Source organism: Mesocricetus auratus, unplaced genomic scaffold (genome assembly GCF_017639785.1).
Source record: "Mesocricetus auratus isolate SY011 unplaced genomic scaffold, BCM_Maur_2.0 Super-Scaffold_100676, whole genome shotgun sequence".
NCBI lineage: Eukaryota > Metazoa > Chordata > Mammalia > Rodentia > Cricetidae > Mesocricetus > Mesocricetus auratus.
Genome location: NW_024429266.1, coordinates 56,805,473 through 56,826,791, shown reverse-complemented (window position 1 = coordinate 56,826,791; position 21,319 = coordinate 56,805,473). Strand labels below are relative to the sequence as shown.

General features: G+C 47.0%; 1 protein-coding gene across 1 annotated transcript in view; it reads right to left on the bottom strand.

The window, feature by feature from the left end:
* Positions 1-21,319, bottom strand: part of Nfasc (neurofascin) — a 164,717-nt gene that overhangs the window by 89,973 nt on the left and 53,425 nt on the right. Inside the window, 1 exon segment of the mRNA XM_040738665.1 lies at positions 5,723-5,831. Within this exon segment, the coding sequence (XP_040594599.1) occupies positions 5,723-5,831 (109 nt within the window).

The window sequence follows — 21,319 nt, the reverse complement described above, 5'->3', positions numbered from 1 at the left end:
TTTGTCATTGTTTCTTCTCTTGTCCTTCGAAGGTCAGAACTAGAAAACTACATGGTGGTAGCAGTTATGCCACCCTAGTGGCCTATGTTAGCGAGCCAAAGTTCCACACCCCCATAGACCAGTATTACAGACTGGAGACCAGCACAAGCCCCAGGGTTGACATAGCCTGGGGTTGCAGGAAACCTGTCCCAGGGAGGTGGAACAGCACGTGAGGGAGGAGAAGGGGAGAGAGACCTCTGAAAAGGGACTGATTGGGTAGAGAAATGGCAGGGTGAGGGGGCACTCGACCTCTGCTTTCAAAGAGCACTTCAAGAGCGGGAAAGTTTAGCATTGCAAAGGCTTCCTGCCAGACCCACTCAGGAAAGGGTCTGAGGGAAAAGAGGGAGAAGAGACTCTCAGCTCCAGAGGAATCCCGAAAGCTGGGAAGGGCAGGAGCCCTGCCTCTTCAGTACGCAAGCTGGCCTCTCTCCCTGGGCTCCCTGTCCTGGTAACTACCATCCAACAGAAAGTTTACACAGCACTTGGACACTATTGGTTTTTCTTAAGGAGGAAGAAAAGGCCACTGGGATCAGGATAGGAGTCAGGGTTCCAGTTGTCTCTACAGCATGCCACCATTAAAGGGAGTGTCTCAGAGGAAGGCTGGGGAGAGCATGATAATAATCCTGAGTGACAGACCCCAAGGGTGAGTAGGGCTCAAGAGTGGGATGGAGTAAGGAGGGACCCAGATGGGATAGAAGGTGGAGACAGGAGGTAGAGCACCAGAAAGGGGTCCTGGGAATTAATATTCATCAGAAAGAGAAGTGTGGGGTCCCCACAAGAGGCAGCCATCATGCAAACAAAACACGGTCTACCCGTGCAATGGACTGCCACTCAGCCACTCACTGGAACGTGGTGCTTACCCACTGCAGCTCGGATGCATCTCAACATCTGGCTAAGAAAAGAAAGACCACCTATTGCATGGTTCCATATACACGAAAGCTCCAGAACCAGGGGATTCAAGGGCAGGGAGGGTGGGCTAGTGACGGCCCAGGGCTGGGGATAGAGAGGGACAGAGTCCTACAGCTAAAGAATGGTATGGCTTTGAGGTGGGGGTACTGGGAATGGTGATACAATTATAAAAATTAAGTTGTTGGTAGCTGTCTAACACTAGACCCTAACAAAACACTGTACACCATCATTGAGCTGTATGCCTTATATGGGTACATTTATAGTATGTGAATTACATCTTGCCAAAGCAGTTATTAAAAGCATTAACAAGAGAACTTAGAGTGCTTTGTTTTATAAAAATGTGATAGTTCATAAAGGAAAATGAATGATTAAATTTACAAATGAAGTTTCAGCCAGATGGTGGTGATGCATGCCTTTAATACCAGCCCTCTGGAGGCAGAGGCAGGTGGAACTCTGTGAGTTCGAGACCAGCCTGATCTACAGAGTGAGTTCCAGGGCAGCCACCAAAGCTACAGAGAAACCCTGTCTCGAAAAACAAAATTACAAATGAAGTTTCTCATGTTGAAAGGAACTAAATGGCCTGTTTATATTAATGGCATCAAAGAAATGATTGTTAAGGAAAAATTATAAAGTTGAAAATAAAAGGTTAAGAGAGCATGAGATTTTGAGATAATGGGAAGGTGATTCTAGGATAGTCACTCCTTTCCCTTTCCAAAAGGAAGTCAGCAGTGCAAGTCCCCTGCTCTCTGTTCCAAACCTCCGTACCCTACACCCAGCATGGCACGGTAGGTTCTCAGACTCACCCAGTGGGTATCCATATGAGGTCCAGACTGTGATCCACCCAAGTACACCTCTATTCACACACACACACACACACACACACACACACACACACACACACACACACACACGGCCAGGCACTGTTCTAAAGTCAGCTGGAAGCCAGGTTGATTCTAGCAGAGAAAAAGGAGACAAAATTATAGAAGAACACGGGGTGGGGGATGAGAAGTGACCTTCACTTCTGTAACCAGATTTTGAGTTTTCTGTGAGCAAGAGAGATGTCTTCTATGTCCCTGACCCATGACAGAAATGAGTGTCAGTGCAGAGCACAACAGAGCTGGGCTTAATAACTAGCCAGGAGTCATACAGAGCAGAGGGAATATGCCGGATCCCGACTTGGAGATTTAACTTTAAAGAGATGTGTGGCCTGGGCTTAGAATTGCAGACCCCACCCCAGCCACACAGGTGCTTGCTGTTTTCTCTCAGAGCCCCGGTCTTCCTGTCTGCAGGAGAGGGGCACATGCACTCATTTACAGAACGGCTGCTGTGACAATTGTTAGGTCAGTCCATGAGCTTCTAACCCAAGCCTCTAACTCCAACACACCTTCCCTTCAAGAAACACCAGACTTTTATCCTTCCCGCCAAATCACAGTGGAGTACTATTTGCTACCTGGTTGGTTAACCTGGGCTTTCACATCCATTCGTCTGTACGTGACACAATGCCTATGCAGACCACTCCACTCTGGCCTGATGCCCAAGGAGCCACCGCTCACTCTTGGGACCAGCGGCGGGTTATCCGCATGGGTAGTCTCTGCTTCCTCCCAATAAGATCAGGAGGCCCCTGCAGGATCCCGGAGCAGACACTATACCTTTGCTCTCCTCCTTGGTGCTCTCCACCCCCATCTCCAAAGCTGCCCACACTCCTCTTCCCACCAGCTCCTTCCACCATGACCCAGCCCTTTGGCCATCAGGAGACAGTAGAGTCAGTTCTGACGGGGCTTCCATTCGGAGCTGATAGCGGGTTTGCTGCTGCTGTTCCAAAGACGGGCACCCCGCTGCATTTTTTAAATTCCTGTCTGCTGTGACAAGTGGGACACAGAAGGAAAGGATGAAGCCGGTAGGAGGGAGCTTCCACTGCCCGCCCTCCTCCCTCTTGCTCTCCTCCCTCTGCCTTCTGCATGTACGACCCAGGCAGACAGCAGTCTGAATCCAACTGCCATGCCGGCAAACAGGCTCCCACAGGCAGGAAGAGTGTGAAGACAGGAGGTGGGGAGGGGGGCTGCAAAAGCGGGGAGGCAACAGACGGGGGGAGATTTTCCCCAAGTTTTAAGTCGCACCATTTGGCCAGGAGTCTGGTTGTGAGAAGTGCTGGTGGCTGTGTATGCCACCAGACATTACCAGCTCCCGTGTCGGAGAGAAGCATCGCCACGATCTCTGGCCGTCACATTAGAAATCAGAACTCAGAGTGGGACACAGCGTCTCTAGCCTCTGTTGGGGAGATGGGCTCGGGTTAGCAGAAAGGGCCAAGGGGAAGCTAGGCTGTTATTTCAGCACCTGAGGGGAAGATGCGAGAAGACTGTGAGGTCGAAGCCAGCCTGGACTACAGCGTGAAACCGGCTTTTAAAAGAGAGAAGAAAGGAGACTAGATGTGACTGCATTGCTCCTGCTGAACAAAGATGGCCCCGGCTGTCACCGCTGTCAACCACACCCCACACCTACCCCGGCCTGTCTCAGCACCCATGGGTGAAGGTGGTTAAATGTTGATAGCCCGGAATCCGTTTTGGAAAGTTAAAGAGTCCCCAGTGAAGTGTGCAGCCCTGGTCCTGTGTATCCACAGCTATGGGTCCTGAGCATGCTCCGTGTCTGCGGGGCCTGTGGTGAGGAGGCTGACTGTGGCTGACAGGGAGAGGGGCTTCGGGGTAGGAGTGCAATTAACCAAATGGATCCATTTGTGAAATTGAAGGCCTGGGGAACCTGGGTGGTTTCCCTGCATGAGTCAGAGGACAGGTGTCTGCTCTGAGTGACCCCAGCTGACAATGAGCTGAGGCACTGGGCGCAGGAAGGTTCCTCCTGCTGGGAGGGGAGGAGAAGGAAAGGGCAGAGCTCAGGAGCAGATGCCCGGGGCAGCTCCAGATGGCATTGGGCTGGGAACAAAGGGAGAAGAGACAGAGGAGACCTGAAGGGCAGGGCTCCTTCCCGAGAAGGCTTTCCAGCTGGAGCCACCAAGTCGGGGCCACATCTGGGACCCCGAGGACACTGCTCAGAGTCACCACGCAGTGTTCTCATGAATTCTGGACAAACCAAGCTGGAAACACCCTCAGCCCCAAACCTAAAGTGAGCCACAGAGAACCCAGAGTTGGGTAGCGGGGACCCAAATGTTGGCATGGCACTGTCCCAGGTAAGGCTTTGGCAAGTCCTTAACCCCTGTGACTTGGCATCTGTCACAGAGTGCTAAGGGGTCTTGTCTCAAAGGGCTGCTGTGAGAGAACTTGGACGCCGCATGTGTGTGCAGAGTACCGGCCCCACAGGCAGACACACTCAAATACACACTACGACAAGGAAGACCATTGCTGCTGGCCAAGAGCCCAGGTGGGTGCTCGCCTCACAACAGTCACGTGTCTGCTCACATGCCGTCTCTGCACTCTTTCAGGCTCTCCTGTGTCCGTCAGCCTTTGGAAGGTGTTTCCCCTTCACCACACGTGACGCCGCGGTGAGAAAGCCAGCCCCCGATGCCACACTTAATGAATGCGATGGAAGACGGAAAACTGAGCCAGGGCTGACGAGACCGGCACATCTGAGACATAGCACAACTGAGCATGCTCTGATCAGGGACCTCACGCACAGCATCACATAGAGGGGGCTTCAGGCTCCAAGAAGGCAAGGAAGGGACCCTAGGGAGCGTAGGCTAGAGTGTAGGGGTAGCAATGAAAAATTCCCAAAGAGGGCTGTGGAGGCCGAACGCTGAACCCCGTCTTGGACTCTGCTGACCCCTGGAGAACTGTCCCCATAGAATGCTGTGCACCCACTCCAAGAATCTAACACCGCTCTTGTGTCAGTCTTCCATGTATAGTAGAGGAAGAGAAAGAAAAGTGCAGTTCCTGACAATGGTGGGATGAAAAAGCCCCAGCGCCAATCTCCCTGGGGATGCCCTACGCTGACAGTCCTGTAGTCCAAAGGGGGCCCACGTGGAGACTGCCTGGATCCCTGTACCATGGCGCCTTCACACTCTCTTTTTGCATCTCTTCCTTTGCCTCCTCGGCCTCTGGGAAGACAGAGACTCTGAGAACACTAGAGCAAGAAAGACGCAAGGCAGAAACGACCAAACTCAAAAGGAAACGGCTGCCCAGGCGTCTGGGCCACTGTCCCCACAGCCCCACAGTGGACTGCCATCTTCCATCAGTTGCTCTGATAAAAGCAAAGCCCTCACTTGAGTGTCAGCCTCCACCCTTTCCAGGGAAGGCAGGTGCTGCTGGTCCCGTGTAAAGTCTTCCCCAGAAGGGAACAATGTAGACCCTGGATGCAGGGTGTGGCCTCGGTGCTGTGAGCCCCCTCGCTCTATGCACCCTGGACAGTCATCCATCTGCCAAGGCCCTGAGCCCCACCCAGAGGAGGGGCTCTCAGACTGCCCCCATATGCCAGGGCTGTCGCTCAGGAAGTACCCAGGGTGCCGGGGCCCAGGCAAAGGGGTAAGGGTCATTAACAAAGCTGTTTTCCAATTTTTCAACTAAGATGGGCAGGACAGACAATGACAGAAACTAATGCCAGCTGACTGCCCCTCCTAGAGCAGGAGCCATAGTTGCCCCAGCACCGCCTCCTGGGAGGGCAGGCCTCATCAGGGCTGTGACTCTGCAGCTGACTCCTGGCTTCCATGCCTGGGGAGAAGGAAGGCGCTGAGTCTTTGAAGATTATTGGGGCCAAGTAAAGAGCTTGGGAGGGGGGCAACAATGTCCACTCCCACCCCACCCTCCAACTCATGCTCAGGCCCCATTCGTACCTTCTCTGCCTCATTCGGCCTGCTTTTTGCAACCCCAGCGGAGGCTCTGCTCCAGTCTGCAGAGGGCAAGAAAACTCCAGGCTCCCAAAGTGCACATAAGTCAATCAACCTGTCTCAAAGCAAACATAAGAAAGAAACCCAGGGTTACTCCAGCTATGTATGTGGGAAGACTTAACTCACTCAGGACTGACATCTCTGTCCACATCCATTTGCAGTTTTGAAGAACATAATGGCATCTTTGTTTACTTTGAAAGAAATGGGGCTTAAGCACACTGGCCTTTGGGATTGGCAATTGGCTCTATCATCCACGAATTACCTCTTTACGCTCTGACACCACAATCCAATTGCTAATTCCTCAATCTCCTAGAGGAGTTCAGTTATAGATGGAACTCTCTCTCTCTTTCTCTCTTCTACACTCAAGGAGAATTTACTCATAAATACCTCATCAATATCTTAACTTCCTTAGAAAAACTGCTATGTTTTCTTCCTTACCCACAGAAAAGCAAACAGGTTCATCACAAACAAATCCATAACACACTGTAAAGGGTTCAAACTTTATGGTTGGGAACTAGGAGTTTTAAGTTCTACCATGAGATACGTCTCACGACAAGAGTGGGTCTTTGCCTACGTATTTATTGTCTTTTGCATCTGCACAATGGGGAGAGGATATGACAGAGTGAACCAGCAAGACTACTGGGCCACTAGTTAGTATCGAAGTTCAAGTCTTTAACAATGAAAATAAAATGCTACTCATAAATTAAAACAAGGTCATTTGACCATATTTTATTACGTAGACATGTCTTCAGGAAGCAAAGAATGTTCCACCCCCCCAAGAAATCTGAACTGGTTTCCATTTAATGTGTTATTGGTACTCTTTCCTTTTTTACACTTGAAGAAATGGTATAAAACATCTATTAAAAGCCAGGCACGGTGGTGCATGCCTGTAATGCCAGGACTCAGAAGAGTGGCGAGGTTCAGGCCAGCCTAGGCAACACAATCAAGCCACATCTCAGTAAAACCCACCAACACCAAAGAAAAGCATCCATTGGTTAAGGATTCAGGCACTCTCGTTTGCATCCCAGAGCCCACTGTTCCACAGCTGCCTCTTTAGAGAGGACCGCTGTATACCTGGGTTTGACCTTTCCCTATGAGACAATGCATAGAAAAGTACTTGGAGAACAAATGTACACACAAATATTTTGCTGCTGGTTCAAAACTAGAGGTCAGTTTGCTGTGAGCTCTAGGCATTGCCCCAGATTCCAGAAGGCAGAGTGGCACACAGGCATTAGCACCTATTGCTGTGTATGAAGTCTGGGCTGTGGAAGGGCACAGACAGTAGGGTAGATGCTCCCAGTAGCAGCAGGACCAGACATAACAGACGATGACGATGACGACGATGATGATGATGATGACTACGACGATGACGGAAGGCATGTCTGGGGTTGAGCCAACTCCAAAACAGGCTCTCCCAGCTTTATTGTCTTAATATCTGCTGGGGTTCCTCATCTCTCTTAAGCAAATGTGCATTATTCTGTGACTGTCTTTTCCTCTGCCACAGAAGAAATGCTGGCATGGAAGACTGTCTAGACTTTGTCACCAGGGGACTCCAGGGTGCCGCAAGAGCACACTTACTAGAAAGACAAACTCTGAATTCTCCGGCCTTTTACTCTTGCACTTCCTCCCACTGGATACACAGTCTGTGCTCTGGGAATGAAGACCATTCTACGCTTTCTTTCTCTTTTGGAGACAGTTTAAGATTTTATTTTAGGTGGAGTTTTCTGTCCCGCCAGCCGGCTCCTAGATAACCACTCAGAATGTTATATACTTTAAATACATGTAAGGACACACTTAAGAAAAGAATGTGACACTTGGTTTTATTTTGTTTCTTTTTTTTTTTGGTATCTTTTCACATGCTTTTTGAGATTTTCTCATGTTGACTGCACATTTCATTGCTTATCGTGTACTTAATCTTCCATTCATTACTTAAAATAACTGCTTCATATTAATTTTTGAACTCCTCTGCAGCTCTAAAAGTCCACAGTTCAAAGAGAAAGTTTCAAGCAAAATAAAAAGCAATACGTTGAACTGATTAAAGTAGAACACGTGGGCTCTGGGGGAATACAGCTAGAGCATTGCTGAGAGGAACTTGCAGCATGAGATCTGCACGGGTAGGGTGGGGGAGAGCGGGTCAGCACAACTGACAGAATGCTAACAGGACTGTGGGGAAGAAAGAAAAACAACACATGTGAAGACGTGGATGTCGCCATGGAACCTATGAACTCAAAAGCATGGCCAGGAAATGCTGCACACGCACAGACTTACACGTGAATGAAACGGACCACATCCTCAAAACCAAATTACTACCGCCCCCAAATGCAACAAAAGCGGACCATCTTTACAATCACTAAGAAATTTGGATTCATTATTTTAAAAATTCCCTCAGAAGGAAAGCTCTGGACCCAGACTGTTTCACTGGAAAACTCTAACATAAAAAGAGCTAACTCAATCCTGTGCCATCTCCTCCAGATTGTAAGAGGAAGGTCACTTTCCAGCACATTCTGTGAAGCTTGTATGACCCTGAGACCAACACCAGACCTCAAAAGTCTAAAACAAAAGAAGTCAAAGAATGCAGACCAAATAATATTTCTCAAAAATAGGTTCAAAATCCATAGTAAAATACTAGCAAACAGGATTCATTGGTACATAAAAACAATTCCTCATTATGGACAAATGAAGTTCACTCAAGTGAGGCAAGTCAATATTTTCAAATGGGTCAATATTTTTAAAGGAACTAGTGAAATCCACTACATTAACAGACTAAAGAAAGCAATCAGTTGCCCACATCCATCAATACAGACATAACCTCTGACAAAATTGCAGCAGCAATCAGAGTTTAAAACACTGTGAGAAATACAGACATTGAAAGAAACTTCTTCAACTTGATTTTTTTTACAAACATCCACAGTTAAGATCATACTGGGCGGTGAAAAACTGAATCCTGTCCCCTGTCGTTGGAGCTTGGCAAGGGTACCTTCCATCACTGTCGCTCTGCAAGGTACAGCCAGTGATAAGTCAAGAAAACTCATAAAGGAAGAAATAAAACCATTTCTAATTTCATATGATGGTGTACACAGGCAATTCCAAGGCATCTATTAAAGCGTTCTTAGAACTAATGAATTCATCAAGATTGTGTGATATAGGATAAATATACAAAATTAATTGTATTTCTACATGAAAGCCATAACCATAAGGAAATAAAAATTTAGCATACAATATCATTTACAACCCCTCAAATATCCTTAGGTATAAAACAAACAGAACATGTAAATGACTCAAGCTGGGCATAGTGGTTTACACGTGTAACCCTAACACTTGAGACACTTAGGAAGACTGCCATGGTTTGAGACCAGCCTGGAGTATACAGTGAGTTCTAGGACAGCCTGAACTACAGAGTGCAACATTGTCTCAAACAACATCATCAACAACAAAATATGCACAGGGCTTATGTGAACATTTTTAAAAATTTACAAAATATTAAAAATAATAGTAATAAATAGAAATACCATGGATTTGATTCAACACAGCAAAGAGGCAAATTAATCCCCAATTTACATACTAATTTTATGCAATCCTTATCAAAATCTCTACATTATTTTTAGTAGCAATAGACAAGATTATCCTAAAACTGACACAGAAAAAGTAATCAAAATTGCTTAAATGATTTGAAAAAAAGAAGAAAAACAGGAAGCAGAAATCAATTGATCCAAATTAGAGATGTATTGTATAGATAAAGAAATAAAAATTATGTATGAATGACAAAGGAATAGATTAAAACTCACAAAAAGGGAACATGAGAACTTTTTCAATGATGGACATGCTGTGTATCTTAATTGAAGAGGTGTTTACCAAATCATGTGGGCTTGGCAAAATTCATTGAACTGTAGATCCAACGAAGGTGAATGTCATTCTATATAAATTAGAACTCAACAAACCTGACTTGGCATCTACCTTCGGGTACATGCATCCTGATGCATTAGAACCTTCCAGGGCACCACGTGGAGAGACGACACACAGAGATAGAGAAGGTAGACCCCCCTCTCTATAACTAACACTTTTCCAAAATAATGGCATCATGTGCTTCCGAAGCAGAGTTATTGTGACCTAAGCACCTTGTGTTAATGCCACAGATTAGTACTTTATGTTGGCAGTGAAATTTCAACACCAGAGAAAAGTACCAGTGACCTCAGTGTGCTTAGGGAGAAGATGGTGAATGACCAGTCCCCTAGCCACCATCTTTCCTGATCACACTGTCCTCTGTGATACACCTTCCCTTGTCAACTTTAAGGACCACCTTTAAGTCTCCTTTCCTTCTCAGTCCCCTACACCAGGTCCTCTTCTCTCAATTTCCTGATGCTGTACCCCAGGAGCTCCTCTTACACACACACACACACACACACACACACACACACACACACACCTTGCTCCGGTGTCCTCATGCATTCACACCCTGAGTTGCACCCTTATGTTGCAAACCTTCGGGTTTAAATCTAGCTCACACCCCTTGACCTTCAAACCCACACAGTCACCTGTCCATGAGACACCTTTGGTGGCATTTCTTTTTAAGGGGGGCGGGGGCTGAGACAGGATTTCTCTGTATAGCTTTGTAGACCAGGCTGACCTCGAACTCACCTACCTCTGCCTCCCAAGTGCTGGGATTAAAGGCGTGCTACACCATCGCCCGGCTTTGGTGGCATTTCTAAGGAGTGTCTTGGAGCCAAGAAATCTAAAGTTCTCCCCTAGCATCCTGCGAAACACAGTTTGTGCTGTGATACCCTGAGAACCCAGTGTCTCCTCTCCGTCGTCACCCTCACAACTGAACAAAAGCAAATCCCACCACCTTCGAGCCTCGGGGCCCTACGCTTTCCTCCATCCTCCTCTCCTGCCACCCTTCACCCCAATAACCCCAACCCCCAACTGCTTTATTTGATAACAAGTTCCTTAGCATTTAACTAGCACACCGCCATCTTTTACTGTGTCTTCTCTCATGAAAATATAAGACACTTGAAAGACAGGGGCTTTATCTGTTTCGTCTGTATCTCTGAAATCTAAAACAGTGCTAACACTACAGAAAGTGGTTGTGATGATTAATCCTCCTTATCAATTTGATTTCACTTGCCTTAGAATCACCTAGAGGACACACCTCTGGCTTATCTGAGGGTGTTTCTAGAAAGGTTTAACCGAGGAGGGAAGATCTGCCCTGAATGTGGATGGTATCACCCACGGGCTGAGGGTCTGGACTTAGGAAAACAGAAAGACAGTTGGGAAATAGCAGCATTCATTCTCTACCTCTTAATCACACGGGCTTTGTGCCCTGACCACTCCATGGTGGGCTGTGTCCCCTCAGTGAGATGACATAAACTCCCTTAAGTTGCTGTTAGCAGGGTTTTTGTCCCATCGATGAGTGAAATAACTGGTGCAGCGGCCCAAAACCATTTGTTGTAAATCAGTGCTTTCAAGACTGTGCTTTCAGGGATCATTTCTACAGTTCGTAAACAAGTGCTTTCACACTTCTCATAAACAAGTGCTTTCACACTTCAGCACAGATAAAGCTTCCCCTACTCAGGCTTCCTTGGTCTCTCTGGAGTCTCCCAGTGCTTAGGGTTTCAGGTATGGCCTTCAGTACGATGCGGTACTCGTACCAAGCTAAGTTCTCATCTTCTTGCTGGGTTCTGAGTTCTCCAAACCTTAGCCCTTGAGTCTGTGTGTGTGTGTGTGTGTGTGTGTGTGTGTGTGTGTGTGTGTGTGTGTGTGTGTCTGTGTGTGTGTGTGACGCATGCTCATGTGTGGGTCAGAGAACAACTTTTGGAAGTCAGTTCTCTCTTCTACCCACCATGTGGGTCTTAGGAATTAAGCCCAGTTCATCAGGTTTGGGGGCAAGGGCCTTACCCCACGGGTCCTCTCGCTGTCCCCATTTATCTTTTTAGTCCCCTCAGCCCAAGCACACGAGTTGGCTCTTCCTACAGCTCAAGTTCAGACAGACTATTCATATTTATTAGGCACATTGTTTTGGCAATATTGTCAGCATAACACCTCATGAGGATGAGGAGGGGATCTGCCTCCTCCTCAAGAACTACTGAAGGATCCAACTTTCTGAACCCTTTTAGCATATCCACACAGTAGCTGAGTTCAGGGTATCATTTCTCCCATGTCAAAAATAATACCAAATCTCAAATGATTTTTAAAACATTTTCTCTGAGGAAAACCAGAATCACCTCACTCAAGATCACACACTCAGGGTGAAGCACGGAGCTGAAGCTGGGGCTTGCTGATACAGGTCACGTGCCCCCCTCTTTTCCATCCTTCTTACTTTAATGCTGACTGGAAAGTGGAGGACCCGCTCGAGGTGGCATGTGAGTGGCTCGTGGGACGAAAGAAAGAACCCGATGGATCCAACATCCTCCTCAGCAGACTTCCAACAACTGCAGCCACAGTTCCAAGCAGAGGTGTGGCGGAGGAAGGGTGATGAGACGGGAGGATGCCATTTCACCAGAGCCAACAAATATACCACATGCTAGACAGTGCTCTGGAAGGCCCAGCTGTTCTCCATAGGTGGGAACCATCCACGTGTCACGGACTGGCACCACCAGCCTTGGCGGTAAGATGGCTGGGAAGAGAGACGGCCAAGTGCTGCCAGCTACCCACCTCGGTCTCAGGAGGGCCCCCTGGTTCCGGCTTAGTGGCAACCTAAAATGAGTCCTAGGCAGAGAACCCCTCATCGTTAATAACAATGCAGCCCGGGCCACCAGTATCTCTGCTGGCTTCTGATTTAGCGGATGCCACATGTGCCACTGCTTTAGCAGGAGAGGGCAAGAGACGCTCCACTCATGCTTCTTAGCCCTGAGACCAGCTGTGCTCTAACTGTATTTTCCTAATACTTTGGTAGCTTTGACCCCTGTGCTCCAAAATCCCCCATGCCTGTGATTTCTGTTTCTCCCATTGGCCTGGAAGTCTCCTGGAGCAGTCTGGACTTTGTGGAAACAGATACTGTCCCTCTCTCATCCCACTTAGAGTTGTCTAAGGCAAGGGCAACGCCTCTGCCATCAGATGGGAAGTTTCCGTGGCCAAAGCTGGCTTCCGAATCGCCTAGCTATCTCCATGTGAGCTTCCATTCCTCCCTGCAGGGACCAGGATGGCCAGTTTGACCACGAGGGACCTGCTGAGAGTACGGGACTGTGGTCAGCGGCGGCACCTTAGCCCCCAGCCTGAGCAGGTGCCGGTGGTCAGGTCTCACTTATCTGCTCTGAGACGCAGAGGGGAGGGGCTTCACGGGGTCTCTCCTCCTCTCTGCAACCCTGCCGTGGGTGCTGCTGCATGCCTCTGCCAACAGGACAGGGTAGAAGGACTTGCTCAGGCCACAGCACAGAGGCAAAGGGCCTCCACTAAGCCACAGAGTGCTTTGCCTTCCCAGGGGATTGGTTCCAGCTGCCTACAGAGCAACAACAGGGAACAAGGCTCTTGGAAAGAAGTCTGCGCTTGTGAATGGCAAATGCTACTCTCCTTCAAAACCACAAACACATCTTATGACTCTTCTTGGTCCGTGGGGGTTATTATCTTATTCCAGTCTTAATCATCTTGTATTAGTTAAGCTCTTTTATTATAAAATTCATCAAACACTAAGCAATAAAGATGCCCAAACAACGGTCTCATGTGGAGCTGGAGCGATGGCTCACAGGTTAGCGTGCTGACCGATCTTTCCAGAGGACGGGGGCTCATTCCCAGAACCCATGTGGCCGCTCACAACTATCTGCAGCTCCAGTTTCAGGGGTCCCACGCCCTCTTCTGTTCTCTCAGGACACCAGACAAACATGCTGCACATGGACATACACGCAGATAAAATACTCATGCACATAAAAATTAATAAAAATGACATCCTACTTATACTTTGTCTCTTTATGGCCTTAGTGTACTGAATCTGAAAATGCACTTTGGGATTATGCATCAAGGTATGAATTCCAGCTTTTGTCTATTTATCTGTGAGTGACCAGCTATGTGACTTTGGGTAAATTATTTGACTTAATTGTGTTTTGGTTTCCGTGTGTATAAATGAAGGATAGTATTCCCTTTTAGTCGCACATGGATGTAAACTCTTCGGCTAACACAGCCTTTCCCAGCTGGCCCGGCCTCAGCTGTCATTGTACGGGGTTCTGCAGTTCCAGCCTGTCCACAGGCTACTCCTGCCAACCCCATTCACCTGGCATTATCTCTTCCCCAGGAGGTCTCCACTCACTCCCCACATGGCAACAGGAAAGGCACTTTCGAGGAGAGGCCTTCCTTTATCCCCTCACCAGACCTGGAAAAATCCCAAGCTTCCCAGCAGTGCCTTCCAGAGGTCAGTGTGCAAACAAATGGATAGCCTCTTGTAACCATGTCAAAATGAGCAGGTTATAATTCCTGATGAACCGGGGTGTGGTCCTGCCATAGCTATTTCTAACAAGTTCCAAGCGATTTGATGTTCCTGGGAGGAGAATGGTCCCTTAGACACCCACAATTGCTCCATTAACATCATTTGTATCTCCTGCCTGAACTCAGGCCCTGGGTAGCTCTCTGCCCTGCTCAGCCTTTGCCACCTGGATGAGCAAAGTCCCAGAAAGGTCTAATGACTCAAGGGAACAGCAGCCATAATGAGGGCAGCCTGGTTTCTGGTCAGAGTTAAAGAGAGGCAATCATGATATATGTGCTGCATATAGCTCTTAGAGTAAAGGCCACATCTTCTGCTTCTTTTCCACTTCAAATCATTCCTGGAATGTCCTGGGCCCATAACTAAGTTCTTGGAAACACTCTGCTGAGTGGATGACTAAACCAGCATACCCGTAAGAGGCGCTGGCCCATGGTCCTTTAGGAGCAGGCAACATACACAGAATAGCACAGTTAGCACATCACTGTCTCTTCTTAAAGCCCAAACCTGACCTTTTACTGGGGGTCAAGAACACAGAATTTAAAAATGGGTCCCAAAGACCAAAGAGTCACCAAGCATTCCTCAGAGCAAACAAACAAGTTACAGAGCCCAGGAAGGAGGGTTATTGTTTTAAAAATTATTTCCGTAGTCCTCCAAGAACTGGAACAAAGCGGGATTGTCCTGGCTGCCTCCCCTGCAAGAATTCGCATTCTCGACTCGTCTAAATGCCAGTGCAATCGCTGCTCAGAACACCATTATTAAACCAGCAAGCAGCTGCCGAGGGGGGCTGGAAGTCCCCTCCTTCCATTCTGCAGCAGCTTTGGGAAATGAGTCTTAGTTCTCTGCTTTCAGTGTTTCTGTTGCCCACCCCACTCCCCTCCTCCTTATCATTCCCTTTGGCCTACTCCATGCTGCCTCTCCCAGCAGAGATAGTGGGTGAGCTATGTGTGCAGTGTGGAGACTTCTGGAGAAAAAAATCATCTCAAGGAAGCCAATATATTGGGCTGGTCCTAGGGTATGTAACCCACTTTCAGAGCCCATTCCCTTCATCCGCAACCTCCAGTAGACTGGGAAGAAAGCAAGACCCAGGAGATAGCATCTGAGATTCAAGATCCTGCAAGGTGATCCCCGGGTCAGAGGAGCCACTCACACAAAGAGAGTTGGGAATGTCGTCTCCACTCAAACTCAAATGCAGGGACCTGAGTATTTAAAAGTGAAAATTACAACGTGGTATTGAAGGGATGCCTCAGGCTACACTATCAGAGATGTCACATGCAAAGGCCATGTGACTGGCCCAGCTGTCCTGGCTAACCCACAGCACACTGCTGTACTTTTAGCTGATGAAGCACCCCAGGCAAGCACCCATCACTGAGCTACATCTTCAACCCCTTTTGCAATTTAAACTCTGAGACAGGCTCTCACTAAGTTACCCAGACTGGCCTTAACCTCTCTTCGTAGTCCAGGCAGGCTTTGAACTTGTGATCCTCCCACCTCAGCCTACTGAGTAGTTGGGATTTCTGGCCTGTACCATCAGCTTGGAGACCAAATCTTAAGGGCTGTTTTTAAAGGCAGGTACCCTGGATACCTGCTGTTCTGTTGAGTCTGACCACACTGAGGGCCGTCACTGAATGAACCAGAGCAGCAAGAATGAATGTACACCCTCTAGACAGCTCCCAAAGAACAGAGGTGAATGACACAAAAGGCCAGCCATGCCCAGTGCCTGCCAGATTCCTGATGACCGACAAACAAAGGGACAGCTCTATATTCATTCAAAAGAGGTAGAGACTGGCGGAGGCTTCCAGGCAATGAAGGCTGTGGGGTATATTAGACCGTTTAGGTTCTAAATGCTTGCAAAAGGAGCAGGAATGGGTAGGCCAGGAGGGAGAGGAATGGATCATGTGACACTAGGTTGTAGTTTCAGCAACAGCTTAGCTGTTCTTGGGCAAGAGGGACATCAGTTTGAGCAGAGAGGAAAGTTTGCATGAAAGAGGAATGGGAGAACTGGAGAGAACGTGGGAAGCCTTCAATGCCAGGCTGGGGTTTTCTCTTTTATCAATTGTGTGAACAACACGTGAGGCATTCTTACAGTAAAAGGCCTGGGTGATCCAGGGAAGCTAATACTTCTTCAACACTCTCCTCTCACCCAAGTCCCCTCTCTGGCCAATACTGTTACTAGCCCACTAGCTATCCTTCCGGCAGACGGAAGAACTTGTGCTACAGGACATGGGAACTGCCGAACCTTCCTGAATCAAGGTTTGTGTTCAAGAGGGAAACAGAGAGTAGAGATGACAGCTAGCTCTCGAGAAGCAAGTTCAACAAGGCATGAGATGGAAGTGAGTGAATGAGGCAGAAGAGCATGAATGATGCAAGAAGAAGATGAACAAAGCTTGCAGTGGTACCCAAACTGGCTGGTGGGAACTAATGCTGTGGGCTGTTGCTTAGAGATAGAAGAATAGAAGGGGGTGTTTTTTAAAGGTAAGAGTTGAAGGAGAGTCTAGAGCAGTGATTCTCAACTTTCCTAGTGCTGAAGTCCTTTAGTACAGTTCCTCATGATGTGATGACCCCACAACCATAGTTATTTTGTTGCTACTTCATAACAGTAATGCTACTGCTCTTATGAATTCTAACATAAATACCTGATATTCAGGATACCTGATATCTGCTCCCCAAGGGGGTCTGGATGCATAGGTTGAAACTACTGGTCAAGGCAGAGGCAAGGAACAGCTTCTATCATAAGTAGAACAAAGATGATGGGATTTAGGATTTTCAAAAGTGGGTTTTGTTGGGGAAGTCCTGTGCATTTGTCAATAAAGTACTGTCTGGCCAATGGGGAATCTAGATAGGAGGGACTAGGAGTCCAGGAGGACTCTGGGTAAGAGAAACACAAGAGAGTCGAGATGTAACGCCATTGGGGTAGGAAGCCCGGAAACTTCTCCGGTAAGAAACATACTTAGATTAACAATTATGGGGTAATTACTTAAGTCAGAGCTAGCCAGTAAGAAACAAGCAAGGCCAACAGCTTCATAATTAATACAGCGTTTTGTGTGTTTATTTGGGGACTACAATCCAGCAGAGCCCAGGAGGCTGGCGGGGGATAAACCAAAGCGGCTAGCAAAGATAAAGCTTCTCTTAACAGGGTTTACTATACCAACTGGTGACTCTGTGGTGGGCTACCTCTGCCTACTTTTCCCAGAATTCTCCTTGTCTCCTAGTCCTGCCTATCTTCCCAACTCATTGGTCAAACAGTGTTTTTATTCATCAACCAATAAGAGAAACATATATACAGAAGGACATCTCCCATCAGCCTAAGTCCTACTCCAAACTGGAAAGAACTCTCTTGAGACCGAAAGATATTAATGGCCTCTTGTTGAGTACATGCTGTTTGGGCACTCTTAACAAAGTTGTGTAAGGCAGGCAAGCGAGAACTGTGCGATAACCTCACCTGCTCTTCCCAAAAAAAACTTGACAGACAACAAAGTTTCTCCTGCATCCTGGACTTAGCACAAGAAAGAAATGGGGAGGACCTGGGTGGAGTCAGGAAAAGTCTAACCCTGCAAAAAGCAACCCAGGAAGTCATATGGCTGACTCTCCCAATTCAGGCCAGTATAGCATAGCATAATTTACTCTAAGTCAATGAACATTAGTTGCACACTCTCTATGTACAATCCCTATGGAGAATAAAATGGCAAACAACTGTGAAGGTTAGTCTTGATGATCAATACAATGTGACTTAGAATCTCTATGGAAACAAATCTGAGAATGCCTTTGAGGGATTACCTAGATTAGGTTAATTAGGCCCACCCTAAATATGTGTGATAGCATTCCTTGGGCAAGACTGAATAATAAGAGAGTTTAGTGCAAGCATTCATCACTCAGCTTCCTGATTGCGGATAAACGTGACCAGCTGCCTGAGACTCACACCATTATGACTGCAATGACTTGATGGACTATACACTCACACTGTGGACCAAAACAAAGCCTTCCTTACTGAAGTTGCCAGGTCAAGTATTTTGATACAGCAGCAATTCACATAGAACAAGTAAGGTCTAAGAGCCAAGTGCTAAAAAGTGAAAGCACTGCTATGGTAAACCAGGCCATGTGGTTCTCAGCCCTTAGGACTAGCTTGTGGGTGGCATGTGGAAAAGTTGGGAACTGACTGCTGTAAGCCAAGGTTAAGGGACCATTCTTGTGGGGACTTGGGGGACAACAATGCCAAGAGAAATGTGAACAGTAAAGGCTTGGCTCAAGATGTTTAAGAGTGGAACACTTAGTCTATCAGGAACTGGGCTAGAGTCCATTTTTGTGACAGTCTAGTGAAGGATCTGGCTGCCTTGGTTCATATCCTGGGAACATGAGTGAGATTGAATACAGGAGTAATGAACGAATTTGTTTGGAAGAAGAAATTTCGGGACAAGATAGCATTCAAGCTGTGCATGGATGGCTACAGATATCTGCTCTCATCCAGATCTACAGTGAGAGAGATCAAGAAGATATTTAAAATGTGCAGTTTGTTGAGGTAAATATGAGTTAGTTTACCCTTCCAGCCAAGCAAGGTTCTAGAGCAGCTGCAATTGTTAAAGAGGTTAGCACTACTAAAGAGAAATCTGGAACTCTCTCTGGGTTACAAGAAAGGTGTCCTGAGGTTAAGGCCCTATGAATCAAAGGGCCTGTGAAAATTCAAATTCATTTACAAGGAGAAAGAATAAACTAAGAATAGCACTGTGATGGTCTGTTTTTATTGCCAGCTTGACCCAAGCTAGAATCTCCTGGGAAGGAGTTTCAGGAAATATTGTCTAGGCTAGAATGGCCTGCATCATGTCTGAAGAGAATAATATTGATTGCATTAATTGAAGTGAGGAGACCTGTCCACTGTGGGTGGCACCATTCCCTGGTAGGGGATTCTGGATCTCGCTAAAATAGGAAAAGTGAGCGGAGAACTAGCATGCCTGCCAGCATTAATTCACTGCTCTCTGCTCTTGGCTGTGGATGCAATGTGATTTGCTGCTTCACGTTTCTACTGCCTTCACTTTCCCCATTGATGGACTGCAACCTGGAATTATGAGCCAAATAAACTCTTTCTCCCTTAAGTTGCTTTTGTATTTTATGACAGCAACAGAAAATAAAACTAAGCCAGACTCCCTACTTAAAAATAGCCACTTAGGAAACAGTTTCCTCAGGGTCAATGCAACTGTGTCCCAATGTGAGGCGGGCTCCACCCCAAGCTGGCAGCAAAAGTTAGTAGCATCATCCACATTGTACTGGTTTTGCAGGAATAAAGATGCTAGATGAGGAGGTCATTGAGTCTTGCATCACAATTCCAGGGAGTTACTGAGGCCAGACAATATGTGGCAGGATCGAAGTGCTTGAAAAGAGGTCCTGCAAAGCTGTGATAATGGAGTCTAGGTTGCAGTGGAAACCCCAGGATGCTGGAGATGCCAGAATAAACCTTCAAGCACAAAGGTGGCTCAAGGCCGGGCGGTGGTGGTGCACGCCTTTAACCCCAGCACTCGGGAGGCAGAGGCAGGCGGATCTCTGTGAGTTCGAGGCTGGGCTGGACCGATAGCCTCCAAAACAATACAGAGAAACCCTGTCTCGTAAAAACCAAAAAAAAAAAAGTGGCTCAAAATAGAGACCATGGGTTCTGCACGAAGCAGAGCTGGATGGGAGTGGGGTTACCCAAGTCCTTTGGAGCCTAGATGACATCATCACAAGCCCTTGATGCTAGATATGGAGCTACAGGATTTAGTATTTTCCCTGCTGTGTTTCAGTCTTGCTTTCCCTAATCATAAAGTATGCCTCCATCCTTCCCTTTTAAATGGACAATGTCATGAGTCTCATATAAGGCTTGGTCTTTGGACTTCTAGTGTTGGATTGTTAGCAACTAGGAGGACTTTTGAAGTTGTTTTGAATGAATCTTGCATTATGAGACTGATGTGAGCCTGTTCGATAGAATTGTGATGGCTAATCTTGATTGTCAACTCCAAAGGATTTAGAATTACCACAGAAACCCCTCTCTCAGAACGTCTGTGAGACATTTTAGATTAGGTCACTGAAGCGTCAAGACCCACCCTAAATGTGGTGGTACCACTCCATAGACCAGCATCTTGGAATAAAAACTGAAAGTGAATGGTGTACAAACACTCGGCTTCCTGATCGTATGTATACACAATGTAAGTAGCTGCCTCAGGCGCATGGACTTTCCCCACTATGATGGGCTGTATCCTTGAACCGTGAGCCAAAACCAACTTTTCCTTCCAAAAGCTGCTTTCATCAGGCATTTTGACCCAGCAACAAGGTAAGTACCTAACACAGCAACATGTGGTTCACTGTGGAGCCTCTTCTCCCTGTCCTTTAGCAGCTGTAGATTGGGAACCAGGCCCTGTTGCTAGGTCATGTCGTGGTCTTCTCTCATCGTTATATTTTATGACCCGTGATGGTCTCTGTCTCTGCACTTCCCTGCATCTTGCCTCCACCCACGGTTTCAGGCGCTTCCTATTCATGCTGACTTCTCTTACCCCTTCTTCTCTCCCACAATTAGATCTATGTATCCATCTGTACTTAGGGGACCTTAAAAACTATATATTTAAAACCGGACCCCTGCTCTTCTTTGCCAAACTGATTCTTCCTACATATATCACCTTGTCTCAATCCAGCAAGCTCAGCCACTAATCCTGATAGCCAGACTCCTCTGTCTCTTCACTACCCATATTGAACCACCATCTACCGGAGCTGCTAAGTATCAGCTTACTCTGCTCCTAACATTATTGCTTCCCACTGGTGCTTTAGTTCAAGTCTCAACAGCACCACCACAAAACAGGATCACTGTTTACTTTCTAACAACATCCATTTTCTTTTAGCTTCTGCAAGACAGTTCTCCTTTGCTGTAGCCATGTCTTCATACATCCTCAGGACATAGAGGATCTGAGTCAAAGGCAAGGTTGGATGTACTTGGGTGTGGCCTAGGTACTGTCCAATAGAAACATGATAACAACATAGACCACAGCAAAATTTTGATATTTTCTAACATTCATCCCAAAGTAAAAGAGAAAAGAGATGAAACTATTTTATTATTTTATGTAACTCAAATATTACCTTTAAACATGCAATCAACACACAAGAATTACTGAGATAATTTACACCAG